We start from the raw sequence: 18,410 nt of genomic DNA on the forward strand, positions 1-18,410 counted from the left end.
AGGTGACATCACCGCCCCGCGCCCCACTTGACCTCACCCAGCCAGTGGCCACGTGCTCCCGCTCCACCAATGGCGGCCGGGAGGTGGGTTGCTACGCAACCTACATTCGGCCACGCCCGTGCCTCCGGACCAACAGCGTCCGGACCTACAGCGTCCGGGCCTACAGCATCGGGGCCTAGAGCTTCCCCCGGGCCTAATACAGACAAGGGCAGTCCCGTACGGGACAAACCAATTTAGCCCAAAATACGGGATGTCCGGGCTAATACGGGACAGTTGGCAACCCTAAGTATATCGAGCGCGCGGGCCGACCGGACTTTGGACATTGAATAATGGCATCTAAAATGGCGGTGCCGGCATATGTGGTATATGCAAAAAGAATTTCACTGTGCAGTTGCACATGTGACAAGTGAAGCTCTATTGACTTCCAGGGATGAGTACTTTATCATTCTGGACACACAAACCTCGCGCCCTAATGAAGTCTATTGATGGGGAGGAGGGAGGGCACTCTCATTGAATGTTTGGCACAGGCTCTGTGGATCCCCTGTCTGAACCACCCTTTCCCTTTTGTGCACTTTTCTTTCCCGTTTGAAAAGCCTGACCTCTGTACGTCTCGTCACCATGGAGACGTGTCACTGGTTGGCACGGTGCGTTTCCTGGAGACTTCCCTTTCACAGGTTCAGCTTCCCAATGAGATTTTGTGGAGAAAAGTTTTCATGGTAAGATCCAGGTTGTCATCCTGCATCAACACTGTCTCTGCTGTTAACCCTTGCTTTGATTTGGTTTTAAATAATAATTTTCTTCATGGAATTTTTAAAAAAGGTTGGGTTTTTTTTGGTCGAGTTGGGTGATGGAGAGATATCTGGAAAATTGTGTGCACATGTTTAAGATTCAGTTTCCCTTCTTACACAACCAAGTTGTTACTGGACAGTCCTGTTGCCGAAGGGATCATCAGTAATGAAGGACACAGTCTCAGTAATGCAGGTCGTAGCCTCAGAATTAAAGGACGAACGTTTAGGAAGGAGATGAGGAGAAATGTCTTTAGTCAGAGGGTGGTGAATCTGTGGAATTCTTTGCCACAGAAGGCTGTGGAGGCCGTCATTGGATATTTTTAAGGCAAAGATAGATAGATTCATGATTAGTACAGGTGCCAGAGGTTACGGGGAGAAGTCAGGGGAATGGGGTTAGGAGGGGGAGATCGATCAGCCATGATTGAATGGCGGAGTAGACTTGATGGGCCGAATGGCCTAATTCTACTCCTATTCCTTATGACCTTAAGACATTTTGATCTTGGATGGCACAGTGGCACAGCTGGTAGAGCCGCTGCCTCACAGCGCCAGGGCCGCGGGTTCGATCCTAATCTGCGGATGCAGTCTGGGTGGAGTTTGCACATTCTCCCTGTGACTGCGTGGGTTTTCTCCGGGTGCTCCGATTTCCTCCCACATCCCAAAGACTGCGCAGGTTTGTATGTTAATAGGCCCTCTGTACATTGTCCCTAGTGTGTAGGGAGTGCATGAGAAAGTGAGGTACCATAGAAGTAGTGTGCAAGGGTGATTGATGGTTGGCGTCGACCCGATGGGCAGAAGGCCCTGTTGCCATGGTGTTTCTCTGAACTGAACTCTCTTCCAGCAATGCTTTTAAAGTGTTCAGGAAATTGAAGTCCTCTTTCCCTGAGCACTTGCTGAAATGATCTGTCAGAAAGATAACCAGGCCCGACAAAGTGTAGTGTTAGGTATGTGTTTAAAGCTGAGTGAAAATAGGCAAATGAACAACAAGAAAGTTCTGGGTCCAGGCCCACAAGTATCACCTGCCAGAAGATTGAGGGTAGCAGTCACATGGGAATGCCATTGCCTGCAGTGCTCCATCAACTTAGTCTGCAGGGAGTCAGAAAGTGAGACTGAGTGAAATTAGAGAAACAGGGAGAGACAATCTCAAGAAGCAAACAAAGAGGAAGGTGTTGTAATTAAGTTCTGTATATTTATAGCTACAATAGTAGCAGACAAGAGTGAGTTAGCCTGTGTTAAGTTTTATGTTAACACATTATTGTCATGCAAGATATTTTTAACAATGCCATGGAGATAATTATGGAAAAATGACAATTGTAGTACAAGGGTGGCACAGTGGTGCAAGTAGTAGAGCCACTGCCTCACAACACAGGAGATGCAGGTTCAATCCTCACTCTGCCTACGTGGAGTTTGCTGTGGCCGCGTGGGTTTCCTCCGGGTTCACCAGTTTTCTCCCACATCCCAAAGCCATAGGCTTTCTAGGTAATTGGCCTCATAAATTGCCCCCTACTGTGCAGGGACCGGACGAGAAAGTGAAATAACGTAGAACTAGTGTGAACGGGTGATCGATGGTCGGTGTGGACTCAGTGGGCTGAAGGATTTGTTTCCATGCTGTATTTCTAAACTAAACTAAACCTTATGCACCTCCCAGTAGCTCAGTGTGCATCCATCTTACAGAGAGATGAGGAATCTCCATTCTAATTGACAGACGGTATAGCAACTGAAGAAGAAAAAAGGCATGGAATGCAACTTCAGTCCAACACTCCTCATTGATGAACTTAGAATGATAAAATTGTACAGCATCATTGAACCTATGCTGGCTCTTTGAATGGTTTCCTTAGTCTTGGTTCTTTACACTTAGCCCAGCAAAACTTTCCATTCCAAGTACTTACCTCATTCCCGTTTAGTTTATGTTTAGTTGAGAGACACAGCACGGAAACAGGCCCTTCAGCCAAACAAGTCCATGCTGACCAGCAGTCCCTGCACATTAACACTATCCTACACACATCAGGAACAATTTAGCCAAGCCAATTAACCCACAAACCTGTACGTCTTTGGAGTGGTTAGTTGCGATGGAATTTGTTTGCACTCTTTAGAGCAGTGCAGCAAGATTATAGCAACAAGATCCCTTCCCTAATTCTGTTCAGAATCATTTTAAAGGAAGTAACTGCGAACATTACAGTATCCGAACTGTAACCGTCTCTAGTCTCTTCATTTTGTAGCCCTGACTGGAAAATTGTGCATGACTTTGTAAGAAAGATGACAGCGGGGAACCAGGGATCGAGAAGACAACATCTGGCAGCATATTGCCAGAGTCTGTAATTAAAGATAAAGTGATTGAACACCCTCATTTTTTTTCCAGCTAATCGAGAGTACAGCAATGTATTTGCAAAGGTTAGGCTATACCCCTGACGAATATGATTGAAATTTTTGAAGAGAAAAATAAATAAGTGAACAAGGGAACATTAATGGGTATTTTTCATATGACTTTCCAGAAGGCACTTGATAAGCACTCTCGAGGGAGAATGTTAGTTAAACTTGAAGCTCTTGGTGTTGAAGAGAAATCATTGTTGTGTTTCGGAAACGGGCAGGCTATCAAATTGGCATGATTTGTGCTGTTCTGCAAGACTCTTTGTTGGTTCCTAAACTGCATACAACTTGGAAAAATGGTTTCCTATCCTGTTATCTAAGTTCCCCGATGAATAAAATGCAGGCCATGTTGTAAGCAATGGAGATTGGAAGCTGATTTGCAAGTATCTCGACGGCTGCACCACCCTCCATGGTATCAAGAGAAGTGGAAAGTAGATGGGGCAATGGATGGGCTGTAGAAAACAGCCATCAAAACAATGGCCAAACAGGCTTGAGGAACCGAACAGCCATCTCCTACTATACTTGATACGACATAAGTGGTGGCCATTCAGCCCATCATGTCGATGCTGGCACCCAACCAATCCCTTCAGCCCCGCTCCCCCTGGTCTTATTCCCCAGTAGTTGCCTTGCAGCCTATTCTCTTTCACACATGCCCAGCAACATTTGATTCTTTGGCCACTTGCCTATTCTAAGAAGCAGTTTACAGCGGCTGAATAACCTGCTCATTTTGGGGGGTTTGGGAGAACGTGCAGACTCCCCACAGGCAGTGCCAGAGGTCAGGATCAAACTCACAACCCAGAGCTGTGAAACAACTGCATGACCTACACAACCGCGGTAACCAGCGTTCCATCTGAAAGGGAAGCAAAGGCTGGTGTCTTATGAAATGACTACAGTTTGAAAAAGGTACGGTACGGTACGGGCGGCACGGTAGCGCAGCGGTAGAGTTGCTGCTTTACAGCGAATGCAGCGCCGGAGACTCAGGTTCGATCCTGACTACGGGTGCTGCACTGTAAGGAGTTTGTACGTTCTCCCCGTGACCTGCGTGGGTTTTCTCCGAGATCTTCGGTTTCCTCCCACACTCCAAAGACGTACAGGTATGTAGGTTAATTGGCTGGGTAAATGTAAAAATTGTCCCTAGTGGGTGTAGGATAGTGTTAATGTACGGGGATCGCTGAGCGGCACGGACTTGGTGGGCCGAAAAGGCCTGTTTCCGGCTGTATGTGTATGATATGAAGGGTCTCGACCCACAACGTCGCCCATTCCTTCTCTCCTGAGATGCTGCCTGACCTGCTGAGTTACTCCAGCATTTTGTGAATAAATACCTTCGATTTGTACCAGCATCTGCAGTTATTTTCTTACACAGTTAAATCAGAATGAAAATGATGCCCTAATATATGAATTAATTTTCATTAACCAAACACACATGTGAATGCTGACTCTGCGTTGAATTTATTCAACTGCTTTAAATCAAAGCCCTTAAAACTTTCCTTGTTTCCCTGCAGAAAACACCACCATGAACACCACAAGTGAAGCTGAACACAAAGCCCAGCTTTACTATCAGGCCTGCATGAATGAGCAGAAGATTGAGGACTTGCAGGGACAGCCTCTTCTCGACATCATAAACAAAGTGAGTACCGAGAGATGGGGAGTCAGTCGGCCACATCGTCAGCCTAACGGCCACGGTGGTGCAGCGGTAGAGTTGCTGCCTTACAGCGCCGGAGACCCGGGTTCAATCCCGACTGCAGGCGCTGTCTGTACGGAGTTTGTACGTTCTCCCCACGACCGCTTGGGTTTTCTCCGAGATCTTCGGTTTCCTCCCACACTCCAAAGACGTGCAGGTATGTAGGTTAATTGGATTGGTGTTGTGTAAAATTGTCCCTAGTGTGTGTCGGATAGTGTAAGTGTGTGGGGTTCGCTGGTTGGTGCGGACTCGGTGGGCGAAAGGGCCTGTTTCCGTGCTGTATCTCTAAACTAAACCTCCCCACTCTCCCGTTGCTCGTCGCTGGGTGCCGGGACCAAATGTGGAATCAAGATATTATTGTTCGTATTGATACCGTGCTGGGAATTATAATCTGTTCATAAGAGCACAAGAAGATATGGAGCAAAAATAGGCCATTCGGCCCCTCAAGCCTGGCCCACCATTGTGGCCCATCTGTCCCAGACCTCAACTCTCTCCCCTCCCAGTTCCCCCAGAGTCCTCAGTTCCTCGGTCATTCAAAAATATATCTTTAAATAACTTACTTTTCCCGGGATTGGAGATTGGCAATCTCCTCAACTTCTTCAATGCTGTTATCTTAATCAAGATTGTCCATTAACATCCCTGCAACTGTGCTTAGCCTGGGAGGCGGGGGTGGTGGGGAGGGAGTGGGGGTTTGTTCGTCAGCCGCGAAGCCCAAGGGAAACTCATTAAATAGGGATCTTTCTCAGTGCTGCGAAGAGTCGGGTAAGGCCATAGAAATCTGATGCATTTACACACTGATGATTTCAGATTCCACAGTGTTTTTGAGTTTTAGAAATAAGGCATGCAGACATGCCCTTCGGCCCACCGAGAGTCCACGCCGACCATCAATCACCTGTACACTAGTTCTATGTTATCCGACACACTAAGGGCCATTTCATATCCTACGCACTAAAGGCAATTTACAGAACCCAGTTAACCTACAAACCTGTGCGTCTTTGGAATGTGGGAGGAAACCGGAGCACGCGGTCACAAGGAGAATGTACAAACTCTTGTACATTCCAGAGGTCAGGATTGTACCCGGGTCTCTGGCACAGTGTGGCAGCAGCTCTGTCGCTGCGGCACCGTGCCACACGTTTTGTTTTGGTATCATAGAGGATGTTATCAATCAATGCCACCTACATGCTGCAGAACCCTTGAATGAGTTGCTATCTTGTGCCAATTCCTTTGGGAACTCTGCCAGTGTGCAGCGTCGAACTGTACTCTGCGTGGAGAAGTTGATAAATCCCAACAACCGTGTTCATTTGTGTCAAATCTGTGCTCATCTATCATGCTTCTCCCTCCTTGGATCTGTCCTGTCCTGTTTCTATCACTGCTGTCGCACTGAAAAGTCACTTCTCGACGACCCGACTGACTTCTTGTGTCGGAAGGAACTGCAGATGCCGGTTTACACCAAAGATAGACACAAAAAGCTGGAGTAACTCAGCGGGTCAGGCAGCATCTCAGGAGAAAAGGAATGGGTGACCCTTCTTCACGCTGAGAGTCAGGGGAGAGGGAAAAGAGAGAGAGCAAAAGGAAACAAAGTGGAGGTGAATGCCAAAAGGACAAACCAAAGACAGCGACGATGGTATGCAAAAGGACTGTGTGAAATATTCACTCCTTGTCCATCTCGGTCAATCTGCAGGCTTTGACATTCGTGAGGACACTGCCCCAACTCTTCTCCACCATCCGCCCGTTCATTTTGAAAGCCTTTGCCTGCTTCCTGTTGCATTTGGGGAATCGACAGACCAATTTCTTCTTTCTGTGCATCCACAGTATTGTTTCTAATCCTCGAGGATCTCACCTTGGTCCTGTTCTCATTGATGTCCTGCCCCTCAGTTACATTACAGGAGCAGGCTCTTGGTTGGCATGGTCGAGTTGGGCAAAAAAGCATGTTTCTGCACTGTATAGCTTAATGACTGATGTATCTGATGAATTCTCTGCCACAGACGGCAGTGGAGGCCAAATCACTGGGTGGATTTAAGAGAGAATTAGATAGAGCTCTGGGGGCTAGTGGAATTTAGGGATATGGGGAGAAGTTGGGCACAGGTTACTGATTGTGAATGATCAGCCATGATCACAATGAATGGCGGTGCTGGCTGGAAGGGCCGAATGGCCTCCTCCTGCACCTATTTTCTATGTTTCGTATCTAGGTAGTTTGTTGTGATCTTGAAAGACAGTGCGGAGGGTGATAAAGGATTGAAAACAGAATCAGATACTTAACAAGGAAACAAATTTCAGGACGATGGTACCAAAACAGGGCAGTGGACTGACTCATAAGCTCTTGCAATGTATTCACATAGGAATGATGAACTGAATGTTCTGCTTGTTATTAGCAAGTGCTCTCGCTGTAATTAAATGAAGCTTTGACTTTGTGGTTAAGATGCCTAACAATTTCTTCATTCTTTCTCCAGTTGGAAGGCTGGAACATTAGCAGTGCCTGGGACAAGGACAATTTTCAAGAAGTGCTCCAGTCCGTCATATCCAACTACCGAACCAACCCATTCTTCTCCATCTACATCAGCACCGATTCCAAAAACTCCAACAGTAACATCATTCAGGTATGCAGCTGGGAACAAGGCCTGAGCCCGCATGGCAGGTAAAAGCCAAATCCTGAGAAAACAGAGGCTGTGGTTAAAGGAGGCGAAGAGAATTCGGGGACAGACTTGGTAATGAGTTCAGTTCAGTTTAGTTTATTGTCCCATGATACTGGAATTAAAAGTCAACAGTTGTTTGGAGATATAGGCATCAAAGTAAAACATGCAATTTTACAGCATCTCTCTCATAGCCTGGATGTCCCAAACTGTCTAAGAAACAATGAAGTGCCCTTGGAGTGTAGTCATTGTTTATTGAAGGAAGCTCAGCAGTTAGCATGCAGAAAGCTGCTCTTGGCATCATGATCTGCACAGACATTGTGGGCCGAAGGGCCTGTTCCTGTGCTGTACTGTTCTATGTAATGGGAAAGTGAGAGAAAGTAGGTTGTATGCGAAGGCGTGGGGAACATGGTTCATTTGGGTTGATCTGAGTGCTGTCATAGATTCGACAGGCAGAATGGCCTCCTCCTATGTCATAAGAAAATATGAGAAATGGAAGGTATAATCATGATGAGAAAAGAATTAAAATGAAGCCCCTATGTCTAATTTCACAATCACCAACTGATTCCACTTGCAATTGTCTAATCTCAGTCACTGCTTCCTCTGCAGGTAGATCAGTCCGGACTTGGTTTACCATCGAGGGATTATTATCTGAACAAAACTGCCAACAATAAGGTAGGTGGTGCCACTGGTGCAACCTCCTGTAACTCCTTGTAGGTTCATTCGAGACTGAGCCCCTTCACACAGTTCCCGATATCCTGTAAAATGTTCCTTCTCGATCATCTCGTCTTGATCCCGAACTGGCACCCACTTTAGAAAGGTGTGACTCTCTTGTTAAAGCACTTCTTCAGACTTTAGAGACTCAGCACAGAAACAGGCCCTTTGGCCCACCGAGTCCGTGCTGACCAGCGATCACTCTGCATACCAGCACCATCCTGCACACTAGGGACAATTTATAATTTTACCAATGCCATTACCCCACAAACCTGCATGTCTTTGGAGTGTAGGAGGAAACCAGAGCAGCTGGAGAAAACGCACTCTGTCACATGGAGAACGTACAAACTCCATGCAGCCAGCACCCATAGTCAGGATTGAACCCTGGTCTTTGGTGCTGTAAGGCAGCAACTCTACCGCTGCGCCACTGTGCAGTTAAGACTTCAGTTAACGCGTTGATGAGACAGTGAGTGATGCGGGCTCCTAGTGTGGGGATTGTATCGACACATCGTGACCATCTACACCCTCCCCTTCCACCGCCTGGGAACGGTGATGCCCCAATACAGCTGAGAACAAGCGAGTTCAGCAAGGAAATCTCTGAGCCAATAGACAATGGACAATAGGTGCAGGAGGAGGCCATGTGGCCCTTCGAGCCAGCATCGCCATTCAATGTGATCATTCTCAATCAGTACCCCGTTCCTGCCTTCTCCCCATACCCCCTGACTCCGCTATCCTTAAGAGCTCTATCTAGCTCTCTCTTGAATGCATTCAGAGAATTGGCCTCCACTGCCTTCTGAGGCAGAGAATTCCACAGATTCACAACTCTCTGACTGAAAAGGTTTTTCCTCATCTCAGTTCTAAATGGCCTACCCCTTATTCTTAAACTGTGGCCCCTTGTTCTGGACTCCCTCAACATTGGGAACATGTTTCCTGCCTCTAACGTGTCCAACCCCTTAATAATCTTATTCGTTTCGATAAGATCCTCTCATCCTTCTAAATTCCAGTGTATACAAGCCTAGTCGCTCCAATCTTTCAACATATGATAGACCCGCCATTCCGGAAATTAACCTAGTAAACCTACGCTGCACGCCCTCAATAGCAAGAATATCCTTCCCCATTGCCACTCGGTGCAGCAGCACAATGGGGGCCAATGTATTTGGCATGTGGTGCATTACTGCTGGGAGGGCATGTCGTCTCGACCAGATTCATCTGTTTGAGTGAAAGTAATGTTTAGTACAGACTGCAAATGCAGCAAATCTTCCTTGTAGATGGGGTTGGAAGGAAGAAATCCCAGTCCCTCAGGGTGGGATAAGTGTTCGATTTTGTGCTTGTTTCAAGTTGTGCACATCTTGGGTGTATCTCCTACAGTGTTGGCAGTGGGATTTAAGCTGTGACTTTGCTGAACAGATATTTTGGCATATTTATTGATGAATAAACCTTGCGAATGTATGGATGTTTGTAAACCCATCCTCTTATCTCATAGCGTGGCTCAGTGCCAAATTTTATTTTATAATCCCCTTTGATCCATTTCAATAATATGTCAAGATGGTTTCCAGAAATACCTCGGAAAATCAACCGGTTTGCCTCTCCTGCCGGAGGGACTTTGGCTGAAGCCCTGGGTAAATGTGCCAAATCTTCTTGGACATTCAAAATCATCTTTGAGGGAGTAGAACATCTGCCTGCCCATGAGAGAGGCAACTAGTGGACAAGAGGCGATGGTGACTGCCCACCAGGCTCAGAGAGTCAGGATATCGGTGGGGGGAGATGTGCTGAGCGAGTGGGGAACATTTGGCTTCCATGGGGAAGTTTTGGAAAGTTCAGACAGTTGAGTCCAGATAGAGATAAGGAATTCTGAGACCCATAAGTGGATAATTGATTCACACAATCTTGACCTCAGCCCAAGATCCCAGCAATTGTGTTAACAAAATGAAAAGGGGTGGCATGGTGGCGCAACGGCAGAGTTGCTGCCTTACGGCGCCAGAGACCCGGGTTCGATCCTGACTACGGATTTTGTACGTTCTGCCCATGACCATGTGGTTTTCCCTGGGTGCTCCGGTTTCATCCCACACTCCAAAGACGTACAGGTTTGTAGGTTAATTGGCTTTGATTGCCAGAAGGCCAGCAATAACTAATGGACTTCATCAACTTCACCAATTTTCATCCTGCACTCAAATTTACTTGGACCATCTGCGAGACCTCCCGCCCCTTTCTTGATCTCACAGTCTCCATCACAGGAAATAGACTGTTGACTGCCTTCTATTACAAACCCACTGACTCCTACAAACTATCTCGACTACACTTCTTCCCACCCTGCTTCCTGCAAAGACTCTATCCCCTACGACCAATTCCTCCGTCTACGCCACATCTGCACCCAAGATGAGGTGTTCCATACCAGGACATCCCAGATGTTCTCATTTTTTAGGGTACGGGGGTTCCCCTCTCCCGTCATAGATGAGGCCCTCACTCGTGGTTCCTCAGGCCAGCAATAGAGTTCAGTGAGGATGAAATCAACTGCTAACACAGAGCTGCTGATGTTTTGTTAGACCATAAGACATAGGAACTCGGCCCATTACATCTTCTCTCCCTTTCAATCATGGCTGATCTATTTTTCCCTCTCAACCCCGTTCTCCTGCCTACTCACTGTAACTTTCACTGCGGTTGTGGAAGATTTCAGCAAGCGTACGTTCTATGGGGTTGCTATTGGAGCCCTATCAGAACCTGTTTGAAAACATTATTCCTGATCTTTATTTTGTGATGTTTTAATGAGTTCATAAATAAGGATGGATTCAGCTGTAAACACCGAGGCCATTGCTCATGATCATGACATCCAACTAATGTCTGAGCTTTAACAAGAATGTAATCACTGGGCTCTGGTGTACAGTTGTGATACATTGGGAAGAACTGTTATTAAACCAAAGGCAAATAATATAAACAACTGGAGATGCAAAATTAAACTGAAAATGCTGGAGACACACAAACGGTCAGTAGAGAGTAAAATATTTAACATTTCAGATCAAAACCAAAAGCAAAATTTGCTCATTTTCCCTGTGACCACATGGCTCTGGTTTCCTCCCACATCACACAAAGGCATTCTGATTTGCAGGTTAATTGGCTTTGGTGTGTAGTTAGTTCGTTAGTTGTCACCTGTACAAGAACCTTGGTGAGGGTGTGATGTGTACAGTGAAAAGCTTTTGTTGCGTACTAACCAGTCAGCGAAAAGACAATAGGAAATAGGAATAGGAATTGTGGGGATAACACAGAGCTAGTGTGGTATCACAAAATGCTGGAGTAACTCAGCGGGTCAGGCAGCATCTCTGGAATGGGTGACGTTTCGGGTCGAGACCCTTCTTCAGTCTGTAAGAAGGGTCTCGACCCAAAAAGTCATCCATTCCTTCTCCTTGTTACATTATTAAAGACACTGACCGACAATAATTGAATGGGTAGGAAAATAACTGCAGATGCTGGTACAAATCGAAGGTATCACAAAATGCTGGAGTAACTCAGTGGGTCAGGCAGCATCTCAGGAGAGAAGGAACGGGTGACGTTTCGGGTCGAGACCCTTCAGTCTGAAGAAGGGTCTCGACCCGAAATGTCACCTGTTCCTTCTCTCCTGAGATACTGCCTGACCTGCTGAGTTACTCCAGCATTTTGTGATACCCTATAATTGAATGGGCCTAATTTTGATGCCACATCAGTGGAACAAGAATGGGAGGAGATTAGACAAAGCAAAGGGGGCTCTTGCAAGAAGTGCCCACCCTCACCAAGATTCTTGATTGATCATGGATTACTGTGGGATTGTGGTCATCACCAATGGATTCTATCTCTTGAGAATTACAGGCTTTGTGTAATTTGTAATTCTGCTACGCAAATGGCTTTATGAGCGACTTTCTTCATTTCCCTCCAGATCATAACAGCCTATTTGAATTACATGGTGGAGCTGGGGGTGCTGTTGGGCGGTGAGGAGGCTTCCACCCAGGCCCTAATGCAGCAGGTTCTGGAACTGGAGACAGCCCTGGCAAACATCACCGTTCCCCAGGAGGACCGCAGGGACGAAGAGCTTATCTACAACAAGATGACCATAAGCAGCCTCCAGGTGGGTTTCGTTCACAGGATCATAAGACAGAGGAGCAGAATTAGGCCATTCAGCCCATCAAATCTGTTCTGCCACTCGATCATGGCTGAACTATTTTCCCCGCCCAACCCCATTCTCCTGCCTTCTCCCCTCAACCTTTGAAACCCTTACTAATCAAGAAACTATCAATCTCTGCTTCAAAAATACCCAATGACTTGACCACCACTGCGATCTGTGGCAATGAATTTCACAGGTTCACAACACACTGGCTAAAGAAATTCCTCCATGTCTCCATTCATAACTTCATAAATCATAGCAGTAGATATAGGCCATTCGACCCATCAAGTCTACTCCGCCATTCAATCATGGCTGATCTATCTTTCCCTCTCAACCCCATTCTCCTGCCTTCTCCCCATAACCCCTGAGACCCTTTACGAATCAAGAATCTGTCAATCTCCTATTTAAAAATACCCAATGACTTGGCCTCCACCGCTTTCTGTGGCAATGAATTCCACAGATTCAGCAAACTCCGACGAAAGAAATTCCTCCTCATCTCCATTCTAAAGGTCCATCCCTTTATTCCGAGGCTGTGCACTCTGGTCCTAGACTCTCCCACTACTGGAAACATCCTTTCCATGTCTACTCTATCCAGGCCTTGCTCGATTCGAGATTTTGTGTGATGGACCCAAGTAGACAAATGAATCAGTATTATCTTGCTACCCAGACTCCAGGTCAGTTATGTGTAGGAAGGAACTGCAGATGCTGGTTTACACCATAGATAGACATAAAATGCTGGAGTAACTCAACAGGACAGGCAACATCTCTGGAGAGAAGGAATGGGTGACATCACCCATTCCTTCTCTCCAGCGATCCTGCCTGTCCTGCTGAGTTACCCCAGCATTTTGTGTCTATCCCCAGTTCAGTTATCATCTTGTCCACTGAAATGGTGAGCAGCTGCCCATCCACTCAAGGAAATTGATTCATGAATGGCAGTGGCTAATTACTACTGAACCATGAGTGAGTGTTCTTTCTCTCTCCCTTTCTCTTTTCCCTTCTTCCCTCCATTTCTTCCTCACCCCTCCACAGCCCTATCCATCTCCTTTGCCACTTCCCACAGTTGATGGATGTGCCGGCATGTTAGATTGCACAGGAAAATGACTCCTGTTCCCATGGTTCCAAGGGGAATTTATACCGAGATATTTACCATTTCCCGATAGAGAAAATGTGGATGCAGCCATTTTTTGGGAGGTACTGGTTAGTTGGGACCCATCTATCACTGAGGTTTTCCATTCCTCATGCCAGGGTCCCATGTAAGGTAATAGATGGACAGTGACTACTATGATTACAACAATGGGACTTTAGGTCACACATAGATATCTGGGCAAAGGTTCTAGTCTTTAGATGAAGGACATAGTGACGATGCAAAAACAACATGCAAGGATAATGCCAGTACTGAATTTATAATAATGGAGGACAGACTAGATAGGGGAGTCATTTCTGCAGAAGAAGATTTAAAACCTGGGTGTCCTTGTGCACCAGTCACTGAACGTTGGTGTGCAGGTACAACAGGCAGTGAAGAAAGCTAATGGCATGTTGGCCTTCATAACGAGAGGATTTCAGTACAGGAGTAAAGAGGTTCTTCTGCAGTTGTATAGGGCCCTGGTAAGACCACATCTGGAGTATTGTGTACAGTGTTGGTCTCCTAATTTGAGGAAGGACATCCTTGTAATTGAGGCAGTGCAACGTAGGTTCGTGAGATTGATCCCTGGGATGGCGGGACTGTCATATGAGGAAAGATTGAAAAGACTAGGCTTGTATTCACTGGAGTTTAGAAGGATGAGAGGGAATCTTATAGAAACATAATAAATTATAAAAGGACTGGTCAAGCTAGATGCAGGAAAAATGTTCCCAATGTTGGGGGAGTCCAGAACCAGGGGCCACAGTCTAGGGTTGGTGATGAAGGGTTTTGGTGAGATTAGCAGGATGGGGGGAGTGGGTGATTGAGGCATTTGGGAGTAAAGTGATCCCTGGCAGTGGATTTTAAAAGCAGCATTGGATGGGGAACGTCGTCACTTGATCTGCAGGTGACACAAAAATACCTTCAGCCGGGCAAGTATTGCAGAGGATTCAGGCGAGATGCAGTTTAATGTGGATAAGTGTGAGGTTATCCACTTTGCTAGTAAGAATAGGAAGGCAGAGTATTATCTGAATGGTGTCAAGTTAGGAAAAGGGGACGTACAACGAGATCTGGTTGTCCTAATGCATCAGTCACTGAAAGGAAGCATGCAGGTACAGCAGGCAGTGAAGAAAGCCAATGGAATGTTGGCCTTCATAACAAGAGGAGTTGAGTATAGGAGCAAAGAGGTCCTTCTGCAGTTGTACCGGGCTCTAGTGAGACCGCACCTGGAGTACTGTGTACAGTTTTGGTCTCCAAATTTGAGGAAGGATATTCTTGCTATTGAGGGCGTGCAGCGTAGGTTTACTAGGTTAATTCCCGGAATAGCGGGACTGTCATATGTTGAAAGACTGGAGCAACTAGGCTTGTATACACTGGAATTTAGAAGGATGAGAGGGGATCTTATCAAAACATATAAGATTATTAAGGTATTTATTCACAAAATGCTGGAGTAACTCAGCAGGTCAGGCAGCATCTCGGGAGAGAAGGAATGGGTGACGTTTCGGGTCGAGACCCTTCTTCAGACTGATGTCAGGGGGCCGGGACAAAGGAAGGATATAGGTGGAGACAGGAAGATAGAGGGAGATCTGGGAAGGAGGAGGGGAAGAGAGGGACAGAGGAACTATCTAAAGTTGGAGAAGTCGATGTTCATACCACTGGGCTGCAAGCTGCCCAGGCGAAATATAAGGTGCTGTTCCTCCAATTTCTGGTGGGCCTCGCTGTGGCACTGGAGGAGGCCCATGACAGAAAGGTCAGACTGGGAATGGGAGGGGGAGTTGAAGTGCTCGGCCACCGGGAGATCAGTATTAAGGGGTTGGACATATTAGAGGCTGGAAACATGTTCCCAATGTTGGGGGAGTCCAGAACAAGGGGCCACAGTTTAAGAATAAGGGATAGGCCATTTAGAACAGAGATGAAGAAAAACTTTTTCAGTCAGAGAGTTGTGAATCTGTGGAATTCTCTGCCTCAGAAGGCAGTGGAGGCCAATTCTCTGAATGCATTCAAGAGAGAGCTAGATAGAGATCTTAAGGATAGCGGAGTCAGGGGGTATGGGGAGAAGGCAAGAATGGGGTACTGATTGAGAATGATCAGCCATGATCACATTGAATGGTGGTACTGGCTCGAAGGGCCGAATGGCCTACTCCTGCACCTATTGTCTATTGTCTATTGAGAGGAGGGAAGGTCTGAGAGGATTGAAGGTCAGTAGAGTGGATTTTTTAGCTCTGGTGTTGCCGGGCGTAGACGCAGAGCTCTGCTATTCTAGTTTGGGAAGGGTGGCCTGAATCTAGTTGGATCACGAAGTATAACATGTGCTTAAAACAGACCAGCCTTGCTTGATTCAACTGGTTAGCTCAATAATGTAACGCTGCAGTAGGGAAGTATTGGTGAGAGGCTTTGAATCGCCTTTCGACTCCCCTGAGTGCTTCTCCTCGAAGCTTCTGTTGAGCTTCATCTATATTTGTGCATTATCTCTGTCTGAGGAATTTTGTTTTGGTGGAGAACATCGCCCCGTTGCAATGAGTGATTCCATTAATAAATGTGCGAAATGTACACCTGTACATCTGGAGCTCAACTTTGCATTGACAGCAGGGTCTCAGAGTGGAAGGTGTTTGCTTGTTATCCGTGACTGATTGCTGCAGTAATGAGGACAATACAATCAGATGAGCTCATTGCCTGCAGCTCATCGCACAATCAGATCGTGCCATCCATGTCGTCCGCCGGCGTTTGTGTTGTTGTTCCTCTGAGCCAAACCCCACATTGGGGGGGTTTAACTGATTGTTCTGTCTGCCGTACTCCAAGGGTCAACATGGCCTGGCCACAAATGTGACCTCAACAGCAGATGCATTAACTCAAGTAGAAATTCCTTGCGTACAATGCAGTTAATTTCCTTCAAGCGCATACTTGCGCAACCTCTCCCACCTTTTAGTGAGTAAAGAAAATATTAACCGGGATCAAAACGCACACTTGCCTTTTCCCTTCACCAGCTTATCTGCTGTTTAGCAGGAAGGTTACCATTGATGTAACATTTCCTCTTGACCTCACGACCGGCGATGCTGCCTGTTAGTCATTTTTATTTTGCTGATCTAAAGTGCAGTGAGCTACATCTGGATTGTATATCAAACAAACCAAAGTCCCAGCGAGTTCAGCCAACGATAATTGCTACCAGTGATCATTCACCTGCCCAAATCCTTTTCAACTTTCGCTATCCTTCATCGTTCCGTGCAAGTTGATTTCTTTCTTCAAAAGAAGTAACTTAGTCTCAGCATCGAAACTGCATTCTTGGGTTGAGTAGCTGAATCCCCCAGAAATGAACCATTGCCTCTCATCCCCCCGCCCCCCCCCCCCCCCCCCCCCCTTCCTCCAACCTCAGCAATGTTTTGAACCACAACATTGGACTGAGTGAAGGCTACAAAGGACATATTTCCAATGTAGCCACAGAGTTAAACACGTGATCTCTTTGGGGTATTTCGTAATTATTTGGTGACCGCTTCACGGAGTAATGAGCCTATAAATATCATTGCAATGTTGGACTGCACTGTGAGTTCTGAACCCTTGTGAATTGAGTCCGTGCCTCTTGTTTATTCCAGAACATTCTTGACTCCTCGACCTGGCCTATTTTGGAGTAGTAACATTCTCCATTCGTTTCTTTTTCAGGTGCTGGTCCCAGTTGTTGACTGGCTGCCCCTGTTGTCTGCCATCTTCTATCCAGTTGAGCTGAATGACACTGAGCCCGTGGTCGTCTATGCAAAGGAATATCTGCAGCAGGTTTCTGATCTCATTAACTCCACCGATAAAAGGTCAGGCTCCTTTGCCGTTATCTTTTGTTTCCCTCCTGTGGTTTTAATCCCGAAAAATAATAGGCACATGCCCGCTGCTTACAAGCTCACTGCAACTGGCCAGGAAGTGTCTGTTTTTGTTTAGTGCGAAGGTAAAATAACATGAGGAAAGGAAAATAATTAAATTGCCTCATATCAGGAGGTCAACGACAAATGTCCACAATTTACAGGAAGGAGCTGCAGATGCTGGTTTACACCGAAGTTAGACACAAAATGCTAGAGTAACTCAACGGGACAGGATTAGGTGACCCTTTTCTCCAGAGATGCTGCCTGACCCTCTGAGTTACTCCAACGTTTTGTGTCCATCCACAATTTATACTAAATTCTATCATAAAAAGATGAAGAGAGTAGGTAACTTGCTTTGTATTTTGGAAAGATCTAACAGTGAATTACTTCAATTACAGACAGTTGATAAGTTGGCAAATGTGGGAGTTGTTTGGTATATTTCAGCATCCCAGCAGCATCAAAGCAATATGACTCGATTTGTTTATCTGGTATTTGTCACAGTGCCAGTCCACAACCAATAAAAATGATCTCAAAGCTCTCTTTGGTTACTCTCGCTTCTTCAGCCCCTGTCTTGCTCTCTCTTGTGTCCCTCTCTCTGCTCCTCTCTCACTTTACTTCTTTCGCTCTCTGCCCCTCTCTCTACTCTCTAGCTCTCTCTACTCTCTTTCACTCTCTCTACTCTTTCACTATCTCTACTCATCACACTCTCTGCTCCTCGCTCACGTCCTCTACTTCTTTCAGTTTCTGCCCCTCTCTCACCCTTTTTGCCCCTCACTCTTTCTGCACCTCTCTCACTCTCTGCTCCTCTCTCACTTTCTACTCTCTCACTCCCTCTACTCCGTCACTCGCTCAACTTTCTCTGCCCCTCTCTCACTCTCTGCCCCTCTCTCACTCTCTGCCCCTCTCTCACTCTCTGCCCCTCTCTCACTCTCTGCCCCCCTCTCACTCTCTGCCCCCTCTCACTCTCTGTCCCTCTCTCACTCTTTCTACTCCCTCTACTCTTTCACTCCCTCTACTCTCTCACTCCCTCTACTCTCTCACTCCCTCTACTCTCTCACTCCCTCTACTCTCTCACTCCCTCAACTTTCTCTGCCCCGCACTTTCTCTTCCCCTCTCTCACTCTTTCACTCTCTCTACTCTCT

At 46.5% G+C, this 18,410-nt stretch overlaps 1 protein-coding gene across 3 annotated transcripts in view; it reads left to right on the plus strand.

The window, feature by feature from the left end:
* Nucleotides 1-18,410, plus strand: part of LOC144608147 (endothelin-converting enzyme 1-like) — a 173,840-nt gene that overhangs the window by 120,523 nt on the left and 34,907 nt on the right. For all 3 annotated transcript variants that reach the window (XM_078425563.1, XM_078425564.1, XM_078425562.1), the window contains 5 exons: nt 4,655-4,779; nt 7,284-7,430; nt 8,073-8,138; nt 12,082-12,270; nt 17,081-17,223. In XM_078425563.1, coding sequence (XP_078281689.1) covers nt 4,655-4,779; nt 7,284-7,430; nt 8,073-8,138; nt 12,082-12,270; nt 17,081-17,223 — 670 coding nt within the window. The remainder of the gene's footprint in view (nt 1-4,654; nt 4,780-7,283; nt 7,431-8,072; nt 8,139-12,081; nt 12,271-17,080; nt 17,224-18,410) is intronic.

The sequence above is a fragment of the Rhinoraja longicauda genome, chromosome 30 (assembly GCF_053455715.1).
Source record: "Rhinoraja longicauda isolate Sanriku21f chromosome 30, sRhiLon1.1, whole genome shotgun sequence".
NCBI classification, from domain to species: Eukaryota; Metazoa; Chordata; class Chondrichthyes; order Rajiformes; family Arhynchobatidae; genus Rhinoraja; species Rhinoraja longicauda.